At 41.8% G+C, this 19616-nt stretch overlaps 1 protein-coding gene across 1 annotated transcript in view; it reads right to left on the bottom strand.

The window, feature by feature from the left end:
• Positions 1–1433: 1433 nt before the first annotated feature.
• LOC116412188 (phospholipase A2 inhibitor subunit gamma B-like) overlaps positions 1434–19616 on the bottom strand; it is a 62676-nt gene continuing 44493 nt past the window's right edge. The window contains exon 5 of the mRNA XM_031905840.1: positions 1434–1797. Coding sequence (XP_031761700.1) covers positions 1595–1797 — 203 coding nt within the window. The 3' untranslated portion in view covers positions 1434–1594. The remainder of the gene's footprint in view (positions 1798–19616) is intronic.

Raw genomic sequence — 19616 nt, 5'->3', positions numbered from 1 at the left:
GGTTTTATTTTTAGCAAGGTGTGAAATGAATAGACAATGGCAGAAGATGAACTAATGCCAGCACACGTATGGTTCTACACTTTTCTTGCTCTTTTAAGGGAAACTATACCCCCAGAATGAATATGTAACCAACAGATAGTTTATATTATGTTAAATATTAAAGAATCTCCCCAAACTGGAATATATATATCAGTAAATATTGCCCTTTTACATCCTTTCCCTTGAGCCGCCATTTAGTGATGGGCTGTGTGCTCCCTCAGAGATCAGCTGACAGGAAGTGATGCAGCTCTAACTGTAACAGGAAGTAGTGTGGGAGCAAAAGGCAGAACTCTTCCCATTCATTGGCTGATGGGGCCTAGCATGTATGTGTGCCTTGGCTTGTTTGTGTGCACTGTGACTCCTATGATCCCAGGGGGCGGCCCTTAGTACTTAAAATGGCAGTTTCCTATTTAGGATTACCCAATGGCACATACTGCTAAATAAGTATATTTATATGAAAATGGTTTATTAGATGAAGCAGGGTTTTACATATGAGCTGTTTATATAATATATTTTATAGAGACCTACATTGTTTGGGGGTATAGTTTCCCTTTAAAGCTGACCATGCATTCTGCTGAAGGTGGAATTTTAAGCTATGAAGAAGGCAGAGCAGGGCAGGCAGCATGGGAATAGATCTTACTGGCAGATCTATGGTTAATGTGCTCATTTCCTGCAGTGATCTTACCTGCATGTCTGGGTAATTGTGCCTAATATATGTGGCGAATGTTAAGCTTAGTGTTTGTTTTTACCTCTTAGGCCCTATATTTTGTTGATATTGCCCTGCTTGTCCATATACATGGGGGGCAGTGGATGCGCTTATGTGTTTGATGGGTCTCTAAGCTGCTTTCTCTGGTTGGCCCCAGGTACCACATTCTGACACTGTTTCTGCTCAGTAGAATAGTGTGTGTGTTTGAGGGGCACAACGTGGCTGAGGTAGTTTGTGGGGTTGCCTTGGGCGCCATCCCTCATAGACCCAGCATTGTGTTCATGTAGAGCCCCCACAGCTCTGTACTGTGTGTGTGCAGCTAGACAATCAGCTAAATAACAGAATTTCAATAAACAGAAGAAGTTGCTTTCTTGCAATATTTATTTATTGCTGGATTGTAATTGGTTAATTTTATTTTTTGTTAAACTGAAACACAATACAAATAACAACAATGAATATATGTGTAAATGTATAAACATATGTGTACATTGGTTGGGTATATACACTGATCTCACAGATTACATGCAGAAATACAGCCGGTAACTGATACAAGACAGCCCTGCTCAAAAGAGCTTACAATTAAAAAGTAGATATCTGTAGTATCAGGCCACAAACTGAATGCAGACGTGCTAAATAAGATACCAGGGAACGGTTCTTATTACTGCATTTTGGGTTCCTAAACAGTTAATTCATTTGAGAGATTTTATTACTGCACCTTTCCCCATTCATAGTACAATTTTATGGTATAGTACCCCAAATATAAACTGTAATACCAAACAAATACACAAACACAGTCAGGCAGAACAGAGATTCCTGGGCACTGTAAGGGTTATATGAAAACGTATTGTGTCATCCAAACATGAATTTAATCAGCGCAGTAAAAATGGCTGCTGGGAGAAGGAATCCATGATAAATGGTTCCATTGGAGGCTGCAGAGCTGCACAGAGTGTTTGCATTGTATCCCAGGTAGTTACGGATGAATAATTGCTCCACGTTGGCAATATCACAAACACTTTTGGACGCACATCCACGGGCCAGTATAGGAAAAAATCCTGTAGGGAGTAAACATAATAATATATTATAGGTGTTTATGGATTTGCAATTAGATAAAAAGCATGTAGGGACAGAACTATCTATGACTCCTGCACAGTAATGATGGTTACTACTCAGTATTTTAAATATATAGATTGCTTCAGATTTAATGGACACTAAACCCAACCATAAAGTTGTCCCACTGTGCCTCCTAGTCCTCTATATAATTTCATCTTACGGAAAGCAATTCACCAATGACAATTCTACAAAGAATATCTACAGATGCAAGAGAAGTGACCAATGAGAATGCTGATTCCCAGCACTGTGTCAGGCCCCTTGCTGGTACCTTACATATAGAGATAATGATGGCATTTTTCCCGTCATTATATGGCACAGGAATCAGACATGGGGATAAAGGGACAGACTTGTTCAGTGCTGGGAAACTGTGCTTATTGCTCCCAACTCCAATTGCAGGAACAGAGAACAGGGAGCCGGATTTACTCACATCAGCTGGGATTCTCATTGGGGGATTTCTTGCATTTTAATGCAGTTTTATTGGGCAATATTGCTTTAAGAATACAACCCTGATGTTGCTGGACTACAGCTCCCAGCATGCCTCCCCCTTCATTATATGTTACATTATTCTGGAAATTGTAGTCCAGCAACAGCTGAGTAAGGTTTGGTTGAGCCGTGCTGTGCAGCAGGGTTTAGTTCCCATTGAAACAGCTGCCAAAATCTCCCATCTTGGCTCCAGTGTGGATGTGGCTAGCAGGCAGTATGCCCCCCCAGATATTTGCCCCCAGCGCTGGTTGACAGCAGTCCCACCCCCAACTGTACCACCTACAATCTCCTTTATAAAAACCTACTCAGTGATATTTAGTAACCCTATAATTAGAGAAAGCAAATGTTTTTCCCTGATACAGTTTTGAAGAAAAATTTGAGTTTTTGCCAGTGCTTAAAATTTTTTGCAAAATTGCACTACACTTTTGCCATGTTTTGTTTCACCAGAAGAAAAAAAATGTGTGTTTTTAGTTTGTGGTAAAAAAAAACCCAATAAAACTGGCAATGCGTTTTACTGCTGAGAAAATAAATAAAATTTAAATACCCGTTGAGGTAAAAAGCACCAAAGCTCCATTTGCCCCAATGCATTTGACAACATTTTGCAAAATATCAGCATTTGGCAATTTTTTTCATGGTTTTAACAATATTTTTACTGACTTATAATGTATATAAATATATATATGTATATTATTATTTACTATAAAGGGCATATTACATAGAATATATAAGTTGTGCTGTGCCTGCAATATAATGATATGATATACACATGATTATAAAGAGGAGCCAATGAGAAGAGGGAATAATACGGTTGTACCTGTCGCTATTGCGTTTTCTACATAGCACATATTTTCATTCCCGGTGCAGGGAATACTTTGCGAGGCATCACACAGGCTCCCGTCAGATGAAAAGCAGGTCGGGCAAGTCAGTCCATTCGGTTGATTGATGTTATCTGGTACTGTAAAAAAAGAAAGATATCACCTTGTCTCTCTCATTATATATATTTCTTTGTCCAACAGTTCGTTCATTTCGAGTGCGACTGCACTTCTGCTCCTCATCCTCATCAAGTGATGGTGACATAAAATATATTTTGTATGTAGTTAAGTGTGAGTAGCAGCAACCCTTAGGCAAGGGCTTTTGTTAGGCCTCTAGAGTTTTATGGTATCTCTCTGTACAGGCTATGAGCAAACATAGGGGGCTGTTCCTGCTGAATTGTGCTTAGTACAGGGGAATCCCTATGTGCGATAGTTTTATGGCATCTCTCTGTACAGGCTATGAGCAAACTTAGGGGGCTGTTCCTGCTGAATTGTGCTTAGTACGGGGGAATCCCTATGTGCCATAGTTTTATGGTATCTCTCTGTACAGGCTATGAGCAAACTTAGGGGGCTGTTCCTGCTGAATTGTGCTTAGTACAGGGGAATCCCTCTGCTGCCATAGTTTTATGGTATCTCCTTGTACAGGCTATGAGCAAACTTAGGGGGCTGTTCCTGCTGAATTGTGCTTAGTACAGGGGAATCCCTATGTGCCATAGTTTTATGGTATCTCTCTGTACAGGCTATGAGCAAACTTAGGGGGCTGTTCCTGCTGAATTGTGCTTAGTACAGGGGAATCCCTATGTGCCATAGTTTTATGGTATCTCTCTGTACAGACTATGAGGGTAGGGATTATATTAGTGAGGGTACTTACTTGTTGGTAAAGTTGAAGTGCAGTTGTCTGTGGAACAGCAGGATGAGGCAAATGTCACCTTGGAATTTGGAAAACTAAAACTCCCATATAGGTTACACAATCCTTGTGATGTGCAGTCACGTGCGAACATGTCACGGTTACTGTACCCTAGGGAAGCTAAAGCAAAAACACCTTTGTTAATCTGGGGGGGCTGGGGGTTCTCAACAATAAACATCTTGTGGATGATGATTCAGTACTTTACATGGTGGACAAAAGCCTCTTGAAAAATAACATTGCCAGTCCATTTCCTAACGGCCAGATTATGTGACTAGAGATAATTTCCTATAACAATTCAATATGAACTGATGGATAAGGAGAAACGAAAGCTGTTCGGGAGATGGAGAGAACACAGTCACATCAGATGCAGATGAGGTTGGGGTGAGTGCATACACTCCAATGTCCAACGGGCGCCAAAGGCTGCTCACTGTCAGCTGTTCCTCACTCCCTCCCCAGGATCCCACAGAAGCGCATCCATTTGTGTCACACACAGAACACTGGGGACAGGACACACACAAATCTCCAGCGAGGCCAGACCCCAGTGCTCCGTATGTGAGTGCAGCTGGGAAGCTTGCCGCCCCTAAATTTGTGCCGTAATAAACCCAGGCCTTTGTGGCTTTGCTACAAACCCAGGCTCGAGTGCATAGAACACTGCTAATCTGCTCCCCCCCTATAATATCACTGAGCAACCAGAGAGATCCACTACCCATTCACATTTATAGTTGCTCAGTGTTGTACCCTGTTAGCCATAGATCTAAACCAAAAAATATAGAGTAGGTGACTAATGTGGTCAACTAGTTAATTAGCATCTACACAGAACCTGCCCTCTACTCAATACACACACAGCCAAGCAGTTAATACATTTAGGCCTGAGCATTTATACAAGGTACGTGGGAATCTTTATAGAGCCAAAGGACAGAACTTATTAAATTGTATATTTAATATTACAAAGGTAAACAGTGCAAAAAAAAGGTTTCACAAAAAGAGACATATATATACAAACAGTAAATAAAATAAAAGGAAATAAAACACAGAGAAAACCCTATGTACTTACCGAGTTATCTTTTGTGACCTTCTGAGGCAAGAGTTTGGAAATCCTGAGCCCATCCCCCCCAACAGATTGGAATCTCAAAAATGAGCTCAAGAATACCTGGGCCTCTGTGCTTTTTATGTCCCACTGGGCCCCTCCCTCATAACCATATGCATGAGGGGGGAGTGAGTAAATCCGGCTCCCTGTTCTCTGTTCCTGCAATTGGAGTTGGGAGCAATAAGCACAGTTTCCCAGCACTGAACAAGTCTGTCCCTTTATCCCCATGTCTGATTCCTGTGCCATATAATGACGGGAAAAATGCCATCATTATCTCTATATGTAAGATAATATCAAAATGGCTGATATAGTGCTGGGAACCTAATTAGCATTCTGATTGGTCAATGCTCTTGTGTATATAAGTTTTTCTTCAACCTCCATAGAGAACTACGTGGAACCTAAAAATTATCCCATTGGCACAGAGACACAGGTGCATCATGGGTACAGGTACATATAAACTAGTGCTGCCCTATGATACACATTTTATTACAGAATATCAATTAAAACAAGTTTTAGCTCAGTATTTAGACATAACTTGTTTACAACAGACTATATATATAAATAAATATTACCATCTCCATCCCGCAAAATATCAGTTCAGAAAATAGTTGTCCTTTCTAACCAAAACACATTCTGAATTCTTTACTTCTACAAACAACTTTCTCTAACACTTGCATGACACTGAGCAAAGCAAGAGTTTGCTGAGCAGACTGGGGGTTCCATACACAGCCTATTTATTATAGTGAGAGCCCAAACTCTGAACTGAGTGTCAGTCACTTTGCATATACAAATCAGCATGCCTGGGAAGGAACATAGTGTTTGTGCAGAGGTGCAACTGGCATCATAAACACTTTGGGAGATGTTGTTGGTCTGTTGTGTGGTTATATATAAAAGCAAGGCAAAGTAGAAAAAAAGAAGCCCCAATACTAAAGCTAATAATGTTCTGTACCTTAGCCATGGGGGAGAGTGTAAGGTGCATATACAGTCACTGTATTACATACAGAAAAGCCTTTATAATGAGAAAGTTTATTCCCAGAGGGGCTGTTGTGTAATAGCAAAGTGACTGAAACTTTTGTCACAGCTTCTGCCTCTGTTTCCAAACTTTGTAACTTATATTTGTTAAACAGCTCAGTATTTGGAATTGTTACAAGGTAAGCCTCACCCCAAGCTCAAAGTGCCTGAGCAGGACTTGAGTTTTTTAGGGAGCAGCCAGACAGGACTGTGATTGGTTGGCCTGTATGCATGTTTAATAGTGACCAGGCAGTGACTAGAGCAAGCCGGCAGTGGAAAGAAGAATATTGTGAGTCGGTCCCTAAGCTCAGGTCACTGACATCAGCCAAGAGCAGACTGAGCATGTGCAGTAGTTGGGCAAGGCAAAAGATGGAGAGCTACTGTGGGCATCTTCAGGGGCATGGGGCTTTATTTCTATAGAGCTTTGGTGGCTTTGGGCTGGTACAAGGGCTCAAAACACATAGCTAAACATTTCTTCCCATATTCTTTTTTTAGTCTTTAGTTCTCCTTTACCTTTGAAACACAGCTCAGTATTTGGAATCATTACAAGGTGGAAAGAAAAGTCACACAATAAGGATTCAGCTAAAGTCTCGCCCCAAGCTCAAAGTGCCAGAGCAGGGCTGGAGTTTTTAAGGGAGCAGCCAGCCAGGACTGTGATTGGTTGGCTTGTATGCATGTTTAATAGTGACCAGGCAGTGACTAGAGCAAGCCGGCATAGGAAAGAAGAATATTGTGAGTCGATCCCTAAGCTCAGGTCACTGACATCAGCCAAGAGCAGACTGAGCATGTGCAGTAGTTGGGCAAAAGATGGAGAGCTACTGTGGGCATCTTCAGGGGCATGGGGCTTTATTTCTGTAGGGAGGTAGCGCTGGGTCCCTGCACTTACCCCCCTCCTGCTGCTGTTCCCTGTAGGGGGGCAGGCACTGAGACTGTGTCTGTGTGTTGAACAGCAAGCTCAGGGCTGCAGGAAGTTGCAAAGCAGCCTGGGAGCCACAGAAAGGAAAAGGAAGCTGGAAAGCCTGGCAGAGGAAGTCAGGGGGAGGAGAAAGAAGGTTCCAGAGCTCAGGGAGCTGCACGTGGGCTCAGAGAGAGGAGCAGTATAACAAGAAGCTGGCCTTTGGAACAGGTTGGTACAGGGAAGGCAGACCCTGTACCTGGAGAGACAGAGATCCTGTGAGGAGTCCTGACTGGAGGAACTATCACCTGCAGGGGGATCCCATCTGAGTAGCTAAAGGGGCTAGTAGCGTACTGCATGGCTGTGAGTGCTGGACTCGCCTGAAGGTTCTGTGTGAAGCATCCACAGAGATTTCTAGAGTGAGTATAATTAAAGTGATAGTACTAAAGGAGTGCTCGGAGATTTATATAGACTGTTTCCTTTTTACTGAGCTAAAGGACTTTACACAGTTAGTGAATGAGCTTGCACTGGCAGAGGCAGTTAGTAAGGCCCTTATTGCCACATTGTTCGGATTGTTATATGTATTAGTTTCCCCTTTATTTCAGATAAAAGTTATTTTGTTTATCAAGTACTGTGTGTGCATTATTATTGTTCCTAGTGGGGCCCCCGTAGGTGCACTCCCGGATCCCACTAGGTGGCGCTGCGCTAATAAGTACCAGGTACCCAGTCTCTCCCAATACCACTGCGGAGTGAGTCAGGTTTGTCCCGTGCCATCAGGTAAGCGCCAGTCGTGGAGTGTAACACTGTCAGAAGTGCCAGAAGTGGTGAGGATAGGGTTACATTTCCATAGAGCTTTGGTGGCTTTGGGCTGGTACAAGGGCTCAAAACACATAACTAAACATTTCTAGCCATATTCTTTTTTTAGGCTTTAGTGTCCCTTTAACATAACCATAACACTGTCCCACTGCGCCCCCTAGTTTTGCTATAGAAGTTGCCAAAAAACACAATTATAGATACAAGGAAATTTACCAATGAGAATTCTACTGAGCAAAAACTTCATTATAAATATAAAAGAATTGACCAATGAGAATGCTGATTCCCAGCCCTGTGTCAGGCCCCTTGCTGGTACCTTACATATAGAGATAATGATGGCATTTTTCCCGTCATTATATGGCACAGGAATCAGACATGGGGATAAAGGGACAGACTTGTTCAGTGCTGGGAAACTGTGCTTATTGCTCCCAACTCCAATTGCAGGAACAGAGAACAGGGAGCCGGATTTACTCACATCAGCTGGGATTCTCATTGGGGGATTTCTTGCATTTTAATGGGGATTTGGGGGAAAGTTTTATTGTGCAATATTGCTTTAAGAATACAACCCTGATGTTGCTGGACTACAGCTCCCAGCATGCCTCACCCTTCATTATATGTTACATTATTCTGGGATTTGTAGTCCAGCAACAGAGTAAAGGTTGGTTGAGCAGCGCTGTGCAGCAGGGTTTACATCCCCTTTAAATATTTGTAACTACATTTTTATAAATAGGTGCCACCTACGTATGGAAGCTCTCAAGTGCACTGATGCACAGACTTGATTGGTCGAGCAGGTCACATTGGCACCAGAGCAGGATATTCCATTCTGATTCAGGCATTGTGTGCAAGACAGAGAATAACCTAAAAGAAAAGGTTTTGTTATTAAAGTCTTTGAACATAAACAAATAACAAATAAACAAATAAAGGGCTAAAAGATCTTGAGGAACTGATCAGAGAAAGCGACACAATCTGAAATATACAGATAAGGGGCCTATATATCCTGTTGTACCAAATCATCTGGCAGTTAAAGGGTTAAGTGACATTTGTTCTTAGAATAGGTCCTATAGAGAAGCAATATACCCAAACATGTCCCTGGGGTACTGTGCTTAGTACAGGGCAGGGGTGTAACTGAAACGTAAGCAGAACCCACGGTCTGGGCCCCCCAGTCACCCGGGCCCCTCACACCCACAGGGTCTGCTGCCTCTGCAGTTACACCCCTGCCCTGTACTAAGCACAGTACCCCAGGAACATGTTTGGATATATCCACAACTGTCTGTCTACTCCAAACTATCAAGTTACAGTGCTTTCCTAAATGTACCAGTTTTCAAAAAAGATTTTGAGATTTTTGAAAACAAGTCATTAGGGTTGAGGAGACTGCCTCATACAGATACAAATAAACAAAAGGAATTCTGGGAATGAATTCCAAACAAGCTCTTAGAAAATCCCATTTATATGGGTTTATCCTATAGGCTAAAGCTCAACATTTTTGAAAAATCATTTTAAAACTTCCAATCTACAGCTTCTTATCTCCCACATATAATTAGGTATCAAGATAAAACACCCTAAATATGAACCCCAGGGGTCCACTCAACAGTTTGATGCCCAATGTGCATGGGTTTACCTAAGTATGTGGCATATAGGGGCCCCAAAATAAAAATACCTCAATATGGTGTATCATTTCTATCATTTCAGTTACTGCAAAATCAACACATTTACGGCAATTTATGGGGGGTAAAGCCACAGAAAACTAAGTTTACCCCAGAAAATGATATGATATTTCTATGAATTTAAAATAAGTACCCATGTCTTCCTACTCCAAAGTACCAAGCCGCACAGCTTTTCAACAATTGGCGATTTTGACTAAACTTCTGAAAATCACCTCAAAGATTCCACTTTGCACCATCTTGTCGCAGGACCGACTTGCCCCCTTGCCTAGGACAGAGATCCTCAAACTATGCCCGACCTCCAAGGTAATTTACCCGGTCCCCGCTGCGTCCTCACCCCTGGCAGCGAGGAGGGGGAACTGGGAGAGGGAGGACAGAGCGGGAAATAAAATATGACACTATAACCTTCCACTAAGAAACCTTCTTCTATATTAAATATGTCCCTGCAAGGTTCTCTTATCCCCATGCCTCATAGGTGCAACCTCACCCAACTGCACCCAGTCCTTCTCCATCCCTGTATCTCTCTCTTTCTTGTCTCTACCTTGATCACTGTTAAAACTGTTAACCCATTAAAATATAAATTAAAGAAACAGTGAAACACTGACAAAGCTATAAATGCTCACCCGTTGCTGCAAACACAGACAGGGCACAGAGAGTTCCCAGCAGAGACCTCATTATGGAATCGCCGGCCGCTCTGTGAGGCTAAAGCCTGAGTCTCACTCACCAATTATACACTGTGACAAGGAAGTAATTGGCAAAAAAAACCTCAATTGTGATATTGTTTTTTGAGACAATGACAGGTCAGATACTTATGAGATTGATGAATGAACCTTTGCAAGATCATGAAACTGTTGGGAACAGCCCTGGCGCCCTACCTAAAGCACAAATACCAGTCACTCCCTACTTATATATATATAGACCTAATTCGCGCTCTAAAGAGATATAGTTTTGTCGATGTTAAAAATAGTGATGACTTTACCACATTAGAACTGAGAGAGAAAAAAAGAGAAAAAAAAACATCCGAAAAGAATGAGGAGGACAATATACATGGAGATCTAGAGGGAAGAGATCAGGACAAAGAACTAAATTACGAGAATTGAAAGAATATGTGAGAAACATCAATCCAGAGAATCTATATAGATATGGGGTCTGCTTAACATTAGGCCAAATTAGTCTACTGAATAAGGGTTTGAACTATTCACCAAGATCGTCTTTTGATAGCTTTGAATTTTTTGTGGACTTTGGGTTATTCGTTAGAAAGTAAACTATAAGGAGATTTTGTAACATCAAAAATTAAAACAATTTGCTAGAACCCCAGAATGGGGAGCTATTGCAAGAGATTGTAGCTACTTTGAAACCTTATAATTTAACAAATAATGATATTAGTGAATTGATTACCTTGCATAGTCTGCAGAGTGAATCTCAATCATTAGAAGGTCTCAGAATATGTACGAATGTACGGGGAACTTCGAAGTTTTATCCATGTGAAACTAAAGGCCCATATGTTCCCCTGTTTGAAAAATTGGTAATCAGGGAATTGTTAGAAATGAAAGACCCTCTATGGAAAGATAATTGAACCCATCTAGAAAGAGAGGCTATTAAGTCTATGCAACAAAACTCAGAAGTTATCATTAGACCTGCTGATAAGGGGGGAGGGGTGGTTATTCAGGATGAGGAAGAGTATTTACAGGAAGCATATAGGTTACTAGGAGACAATTTAACGTATGTTAAACTCAAGAAAGATCCTACTAAAGAATTTCAGTTGAAACTATTTATTAATCTAAGAAAAGCCATTTGTAACAATATAATACAGCAAAAAGAGTTTGATTTTTTATGGGTTAAGCACCCAAAATTGGCAGTTTTTTATCATTTACTGAAACTTCTAAATTGTCCTTATATATTGACCTCTTCCTACAACCTGTGGTGCCCTGTATTCAATCCTATCTAAATGACTCTGGAGCGGTGATGGAGATGCTACATGGTATCACTTGGGAATCTGGCTATGTATTAGTAACAGCAGACATTTCAGCCCTCTACACCTCTACTGAACACCATAGGGGTGTAGAGGGAGTCATAAGAATTCTAGAGAAGTTTAATTTCCCGGAGTGGAAACAAAGGGAATTTTTGGAAGAATCTATGCTTTTTATATTACAACATAATTATTTTAAATTTGGGAAAGATTTTTTTCTCCAGATTAGAGGAACGGCAATGGGGACTCGGTTCGCCCCTAGTTATGCGAGTCTGTATTTGGGAGATTGGGAGGACAGGCATATCTGGGGCCACAATCGATCACCAGCATTGAAGGTATATCGTCGGTACATTGACGACCTGCTGCTAATTTGGGATACTAAAGTCTCATCTATAGATAACTTTTTTAGAACCCTTAATGAAAATGATGATGGTCTAAAATTCTATTATAATCTTTTAAGGATGTCGACAGAAACACTTATATACTAAAAAGTAGCCACCACAGGGATATTTGGCTCAAGAACATACCGAGAAGTCAATTCATGAGATTGCGGAGAAATTGTACTAATGATTGTGACTTTATGGAGCAGAGTATTTTCATATACAAGAGATTTGTGGGAAAAAAAGTATGATAGAGAACATCTAACAAGAGAATTTGTTAAGGTAGCGGGAATAAATTTCTAGGAGACTAGGAGACACTTTTAGAGCTGACCAAATAGGTACGGTTTCCCTTTTAGAGGCCCGAGATACCCAGAAAAAGGACAATCTTGAATATTTCCTTGAAAATGGATGGGATGTGAAGGGTTATGAAGGTGACATGTCAGTTCCCAGATACCATCATACAAGAGGTAGGAGTGAAAATGAACATATAGATTACAATAGAAGTATGGAATTAAGAGAAAAGAAAGGTAAAGAGACTATTAGTTTTGAGAGAGAGAAATAATTTGTGAATACAAAACAGAAAACAATATTATATTAATAAAATAGAAGGACTAGAAGTGGTACAACCCACTGTCAATGAGCCATCCAAAGAGTATGGCAAGTTGGCTTTGGTGGTGCGGTACCACTGTAAATTAAGAGAAATATTGGTTTTACTCGAGAAATATTGGCCAATATTGCTTAATGATCCCTTCTTAAAAAATAATTTACCAAAAAATTTACCTGTGATCTATTAGAAAAATAAGACTCTAAGAGACATTTTAGCACCTACTGTCTTATAACAACATAGAAAAAATCCCAGTATGAATAGAGAATCTATTTTGGATTATTTTTCAATGAATACAAAAGAAAAAGGGAAAGAGAGAATTTCTGGAAGCTGGCATGTGTGCGGAAAGTGTTCACAGTGTAATTACTGTCCAAAGAAAATTTCAAGTATGGAATGTTATAGTACCAGTACAAAGTATTAGTATTAGTATTAGAAGCCATATTTCCTGCTGGTCTCAGTATGTGATATACAGTATGTGATTGAATGCAGTTGTAGTAAAAAATATGTGGGACGAACTATTAGGTCATTCCGTACGAGATTGTATGAACACATTAGGAAAATTAGATTAGGTTCTATTGAAATTCCATTATATAAACATTTTAGGGATATACATGCATCGGATGTGAGACATCTTAAAGCTTGGGCCATAGAACAAGTAGAAGTAGATTATAGGGGAGGGGACAGACTGGCAACATTGGATAAAAGAGAATCATTTTGGATGTTTGCTCTGAATACTTTTGAACCAGTAGGGTTCAATGAAACTTGGAACATTAAGTCATTCTTAGTATAAATAATATGAGAAAGTATCTGTTTGGGCTGCTATTGGTTAATTCATATATTATGTGAGGGTTATTGGTTAGGGTACTTTGCTGTATTGGGTTTCTATGTGTGGATACAGTAGTTATGTTGTTGTTTTTTTTTGTTTTCTTTTGTTGTCTTTAGTATAGTATTTTTTTTATTTTTTTTTTTATTAGTGTGTTATTTTAATTTAATTGATACTGTAGAAATGTAATTTGAATTCAAAGTATAAATAGTGATGGGCTGGATAAAACATGATTCCAGGAATGTGTTTAGGGGTTAACCAAATCAGACCAGGTGTGGAGACAGGCTTATAAGAGAGGGGGAATTTGTAGGGGCATAACAGTCCATGAAGAAGCGCATTAGCGCGAAATGCGTCGACTTTTTTGGCACAGGAGAGGATCTGTAGTATAGAACTCGGCTCTTACAGGTGACATCACCGAAAAAAATAGCGTGAAGGCGGAGCAAGGAGCCTGCCTCTCTCTCTGTACCTTGAGTAAGTTCCCGGCCGGGACAAGGGGGGTTCTTCTGTAGTAAGCCCCTATAGGGCTCCCTCTCTTACCCTTCTGCACTTTGGACCAATATGCAGTAACGCTTTTCTTATATTTTCTCTTTAGGATTTATTGTACTGCTAACTCTGCGCAATAGCTCGTATAAGTACTGTCAGGTCCTTAATTTGATGGGATTTAGGTACAAATAGCAACATTCCTTTTTCCAGCCTATTTATAAGCACGGTGTGCATATCATTTTTCCCATCAAGGGTGTGCTTCATTCTGCGCACCGGCTCGTGAAAGTACTGCGAGGTCCCCTCTGTGTTAGGGATCTATTTTAACGTGACTTGCAAGTAAGTGTATATCTTAAGAATACCTATGAATAACGTCATAGGTTCTATTAGCTTGTCTTTTTCTTAAGGGTGAACTATAAACCTGCTAATTAAATTCCATATATGTTCCATCAGTCTGTTTTTTCGTAAGGGTGAACTTTAGATTGGAAAATTGAACTTATATTGTTGATATTGTTTTATCATAAATGAATGGTTTTTTATTAGTATGGATTCCTCTGTTCATTATATATTTCCTTTTCCTGTGAATGAATTGAGAACTTAAATGTTGATTAGTTAAGCAATGTATTGAGCACATTAGCCATAACAAATGAACTCGTTTTTAATTGTCTATTGTTAACAAATGGTGCTATAGATATTCTCCTTGTATATAGATTTTATAATTCTCTATCCCATGTGCAAATGAATTGATGTGTAACTTGAGTTTTTTTGTATATTTGATTAAGTATACATTATTGTGATTGATTTATTCACGGATTACTAATTTTAAATAAAATAAATTGGTTGTTTTTACCTAAGTGGTGGTTTTTGAGTGCCAACTCATAAGGGTTGACTCCCTACTTATATCACATGAGTTATCGGCACAATAAATTGAATAAAGTGATATTCTTCATATATTTATGCCAATAAAATATAATATTTCTCATCCATGAACCATTAATTCTACCTTTTCCATTTTACCTGAAGCTTCTTGAATTACAAACCCCCAACCTCACTGCCCTCACCATAAGGAACCCCCTACCCAACATCCCCCAGCAGGGCATTCCCCAACCTCACTGCCCTCACCGTGAGGAACCCCCTACCCAACATCCCCCGACAGGGCATTCCCCAACCCCCTCACTTCCCTCACCGTGAGGAACCCCCTACCCAACATCCCCCGGCAGGGCATTCCCCAACCTCACTGCCCTCACTGTGAGGAACCCCCTACCCAACATCCCCCAGCAGGGCATTCCCCAACCCCCTCACTGCCCTCACCGTGAGGAACCCCCTACCCAACATCCCCCGGCAGGGCATTCCCCTACATCACTGCCCTCACCGTGAGGAACCCCCTACCCAACATCCCCCGGCAGGGCATTCCCCAACCTCACTGCCCTCACTGTGAGGAACCCCCTACCCAACATCCCCCGGCAGGGCATTCCCCAACCCCCTCACTGCCCTCACCATGAGGAACCCCCTACCCAACATCCCCCGGCAGGGCATTCCCCTACATCACTGCCCTCACCGTGAGGAAACCCCTACCCAACATCCCCCGGCAGGGCATTCCCCAACCCACTCACTGCCCTCACCATGAGGAACCCCCTACCCAACATCCCCCAGCAGGGCATTCCCCAACCCCCTCACTGCCCTCACCGTGAGGAACCCCCTACCCAACATCCCCCGGCAGGGCATTCCCCAACCCCCTCACTGCCCTCACCATGAGGAACCCCCTACCCAACATCCCCCAGCAGGGCATTCCCCAACCCCCTCACTGCCCTCACCGTGAGGAACCCCCTACCCAACATCCCCCGGCAGGGCATTCCCCAACCTCACTGCCCTCACCGTGAGGAACCCCCTACCCAACATCCCCCGGCAGGGCATTCCCCAACCCCCTCACTGCCCTCACCATGAGGAACCCCCTACCCAACATCCCCCGGCAGGGCATTCCCCTACATCACTGCCCTCACCGTGAGGAAACCCCTACCCAACATCCCCCGGCAGGGCATTCCCCAACCCACTCACTGCCCTCACCGTGAGGAACCCCCTACCCAACATCCCCCGGCAGGGCATTCCCCAACCCACTCACTGCCCTCACCGTGAGGAACCCCCTACCCAACATCCCCCGGCAGGGCATTCCCCAACCCACTCACTGCCCTCACCGTGAGGAACCCCCTACCCAACATCCCCCGGCAGGGCATTCCCCAACCCCCTCACTGCCCTCACCGTGAGGAACCCCCTACCCAACATCCCCCGGCAGGGCATTCCCCAACCCACTCACTGCCCTCACCATGAGGAACCCCCAGATACAGATATCTGTAGTATCAGGCCACAAACTAAATGCAGACGTGCTAAATAAGATACCAGGGAACGGTTCTTTTTATTGCATTTCAGGTTCCTAAGCAGTTAATTCATTTGAGAGATTTTATTACTGCACCTTTCCCCATTCATAGTACAATGTTATGGTATAGTACCCCAAATATAAACTGTAATACCAAACAAATACACAAACACAGTCTGGCAGAACAGAGATTCCTGGGCACTGTAAGGGTTATATGAAAACGTATTGTGTCATCCAAACATGAATTTAATCAGCGCAGTAAAAATGGCTGCTGGGAGAAGGAATCCGTGATGAACATCAAAGGCTCCATTGGTGGCTGTAGTGGTGCACAGATTGTATCAGTTGTCACCCAGGTATTTAAATATTTTATGATTTTATATATGGGGGCTGTTCCTGCTGAAGGGGGAATTTTATGGGATCTCTCTGTACAGGCTATGAGCAAACATAGGGGGCTGTTCCTGCTGAATTGTGCTTAGTACAGGGGAATCCCTATGTGCCATAGTTTTATTGTATCTCTCTGTACAGGCTATGAGCAAACTTAGGGGGCTGTTCCTGCTGAATTGTGCTTAGTACAGGGGAATCCCTATGTGCCATAGTTTTATGGTATCTCTCTGTACAGGCTATGAGCAAACTTAGGGGGCTGTTCCTGCTGAATTGTGCTTAGTACAGGGGAATCCCTATGCTGCCGTAGTTTTATGGTATCTCTCTGTACAGGCTATGAGGGTAGGGATTATAATAGTGGGGGTACTTACTTGTTGGTAAAGTTGGGGTGCAGTTCTCTGTGGAACAGCAGGATGAGGCATATGTCACTGTGAAAATAGAAAACTAAAACGCCCATTTACGTTACACAATCCTTGCGATGCACAGGTGCATGTGAATATGTCACGGTTACTCAACCCTAGGAAAGCTAGAGCAAAAACACCTTTCTCAAAAATAAACATCCTGTGGCTGATGATTCAGTACTTTACATGGTGGACAAAAGCTCTGTATCATTCACATGTATTCATTTATATGTCCCTCTGTTACAGGCTCCTAATAATATTCTATAGAAAACCACAACTTAAGAAACGAAACTAAAAGGGACAGTAAAGCCTAAAAAGAATATGGCTAGAAATGTTTAGCTATGTGTTTTAAGCCCCTGAACCAGCCCAAAGCCACCAAAGCTCTATAGAAATAAAGCCCCATGCCCCTGAAGATGCCCACAGTAGCTCTCCATCTTTTGCCCTGCCCAACTACTGCACATGCTCAGTCTGCTCTTGGCTGATGTCAGTGACCTGAGCTTAGGGATCGACTCGCAATATTCTTCTTTCCTATGCCGGCTTGCTCTAGTCACTGCCTGGTCACTATTAAACATGCATACAAGCCAACCAATCACAGTCCTGTCTGGCTGCTCCCTAAAAAACTCCAGTCCTGCTCTGGCACTTTGAGCTTGGGGTGAGACTTTAGCTGAATCCTTATTGTGTGAATTTTCTTTCCACCTTGTAATGATATATTAAAATATTTGAAAATGTAAGTTTCAAAGATCGGAAACATAAGCAGAAGGTATGACAAAAGTTTTAGTCACTTTGCTATTACACAACAGCCCATCTGGGAATAAACTTTCCCAAAGTAAAGTTTTTTCTGTATGTAATACAGTGCCATATATCTTACAATCTCATCTATGGGTATGGGTATGGGAACATTATTTACTTTAAAACACAACTGACCAATAACCTCTCAAAGTGTTTATGAAGCAGTTGCATGGGGGTTTGTGTGCATTACACACGGGGAGAGGCCAAACTGTGCCAGTAGGTGTATAGGCAGAACAACATGATATGTACAGGGGAACCTCTGCACAAACACTATGTTCCTTCCCAGGCATGCTGATTCCCCGAGTCTGCTCAGCAAGCAGCTGCTTTGGTTGTATTGTGATTGTCAGTGTAATGAAAATGTCAGAGAAAGTTGTTTGTTTAGAAAAAGCCACAATTGTCTTCTAAAATAATATTTTGGGTGAGGAAGATATGGGAATATTTGGAAGTCTGTTGTAAACAAGTTATATCTAAATACTAAGCTAAAGCTTGTATAGGGAAGGATGTATATGGTAACCTGTAATACAATGTGTATAATAGGGCAGCACTAGTTTATATGTACCTGTACCCATGATGCACCTGTGTCTCTGTGCCAATGGGATCCTTTGGCCAGTATCATTTATGGATTAATGTTTAGATTCCACCTGGTTCTCTATAGAGGTTCAAAAAAAAATGATATACACAAGAGAATTGACCAATGAGAATGCTGATTAGGTTCCCAGCACTATATCAGCCATTTTGATATTATCTTACATAGAGAGATAATTATGGCATTTTTCCCGTCATTATATGGCACAGGAATCAGACATGGGGATAAAGGGACAGACTTGTTCAGTGCTGGGAAACTGTGCTTATTGCTCCCAACTCCAATTGCAGGAACAGAGAACAGGGAGCCGGATTTACTCACATCAGCTGGGATTCTCATTGGAGGATTATTTTGCATATTTATGCAGCCACTGACTTTCTGGTGTTGTTTTGATAATTTACTATGTTCCCTAAGCTCCTCCTCCCAACAGCAGCCCAGAGCAAACTGAGCATGTGCAGGAGCCAGATCTTATAGAAGATGGTCTAACAAAGTAACAACATGGCGGCCCCCTCTGGGCAACTTTGAAAGTGTAAATTATTATTTTAATTAGGCTTTTCAACCTCTGGGCTTGTGCAGTAAGTTCATAATGTTTATGTTCAGTATACAAAATACAGGATTTCTAATGATTTTCTATTTTAGACTTTAGTTCTCCTTTAAGAATACAACCCTGATATTGCTGGACTACAGCTCCCAGCATGCCTCACCCTTCATTATATGTTACATTATTCTGGGATTTGTAGTCCGGCAACAGCTGAGTAAAGTTTGGTAGAGCAGCGCTGTGCAGCAGGGTTTACATCCCTCTAGTGTCTGAGGTGTTACATCACAGTGACAGTCACTACTTGTGGGAGATTTGCAGAGTTCTCTGTCGCCATCTTGTGGTTACATCAGGACTGTCTTTCTTTTTTATTTTCAGGGCTTGAGCCCTGCCATGGTCTCTGGAGTGGGCTTGGATTTTTTTTAAATGCTGTCTATTTGTTGCTTGGGAAGGCGAATAGCAGAGGAGCGGGTCTACTGGGCTGTGTTCCACCCAGGTGCCATACCCAGAATCCCTGCTATCATAACTGCATGTGTAGCCCATAAATGATATTTCCTCCTAAACATGATACTTTGCATAAGCGACACTGTGTTCTGAGTTGTCACTCCCCCTATAATAAATAGTCTGTACGTGAATCCCCCTACAGTTTGCCCAACAGTTTCTGCTTTGGAGGCTATGGACTTCTTTCATGATTTAGATACACATTTATATGTATTTTTAAGTTAAAGGTGCTGGATAGATAAACAATGCCATCAAAGCAAATGCCAAAGTTTATA

The sequence above is a fragment of the Xenopus tropicalis genome, chromosome 7, assembly GCF_000004195.4.
Source record: "Xenopus tropicalis strain Nigerian chromosome 7, UCB_Xtro_10.0, whole genome shotgun sequence".
Taxonomy (NCBI): domain Eukaryota; kingdom Metazoa; phylum Chordata; class Amphibia; order Anura; family Pipidae; genus Xenopus; species Xenopus tropicalis.
Note: the sequence above shows the minus strand (reverse complement) of the source record. Positions and strands in the feature narration are given on the sequence as shown.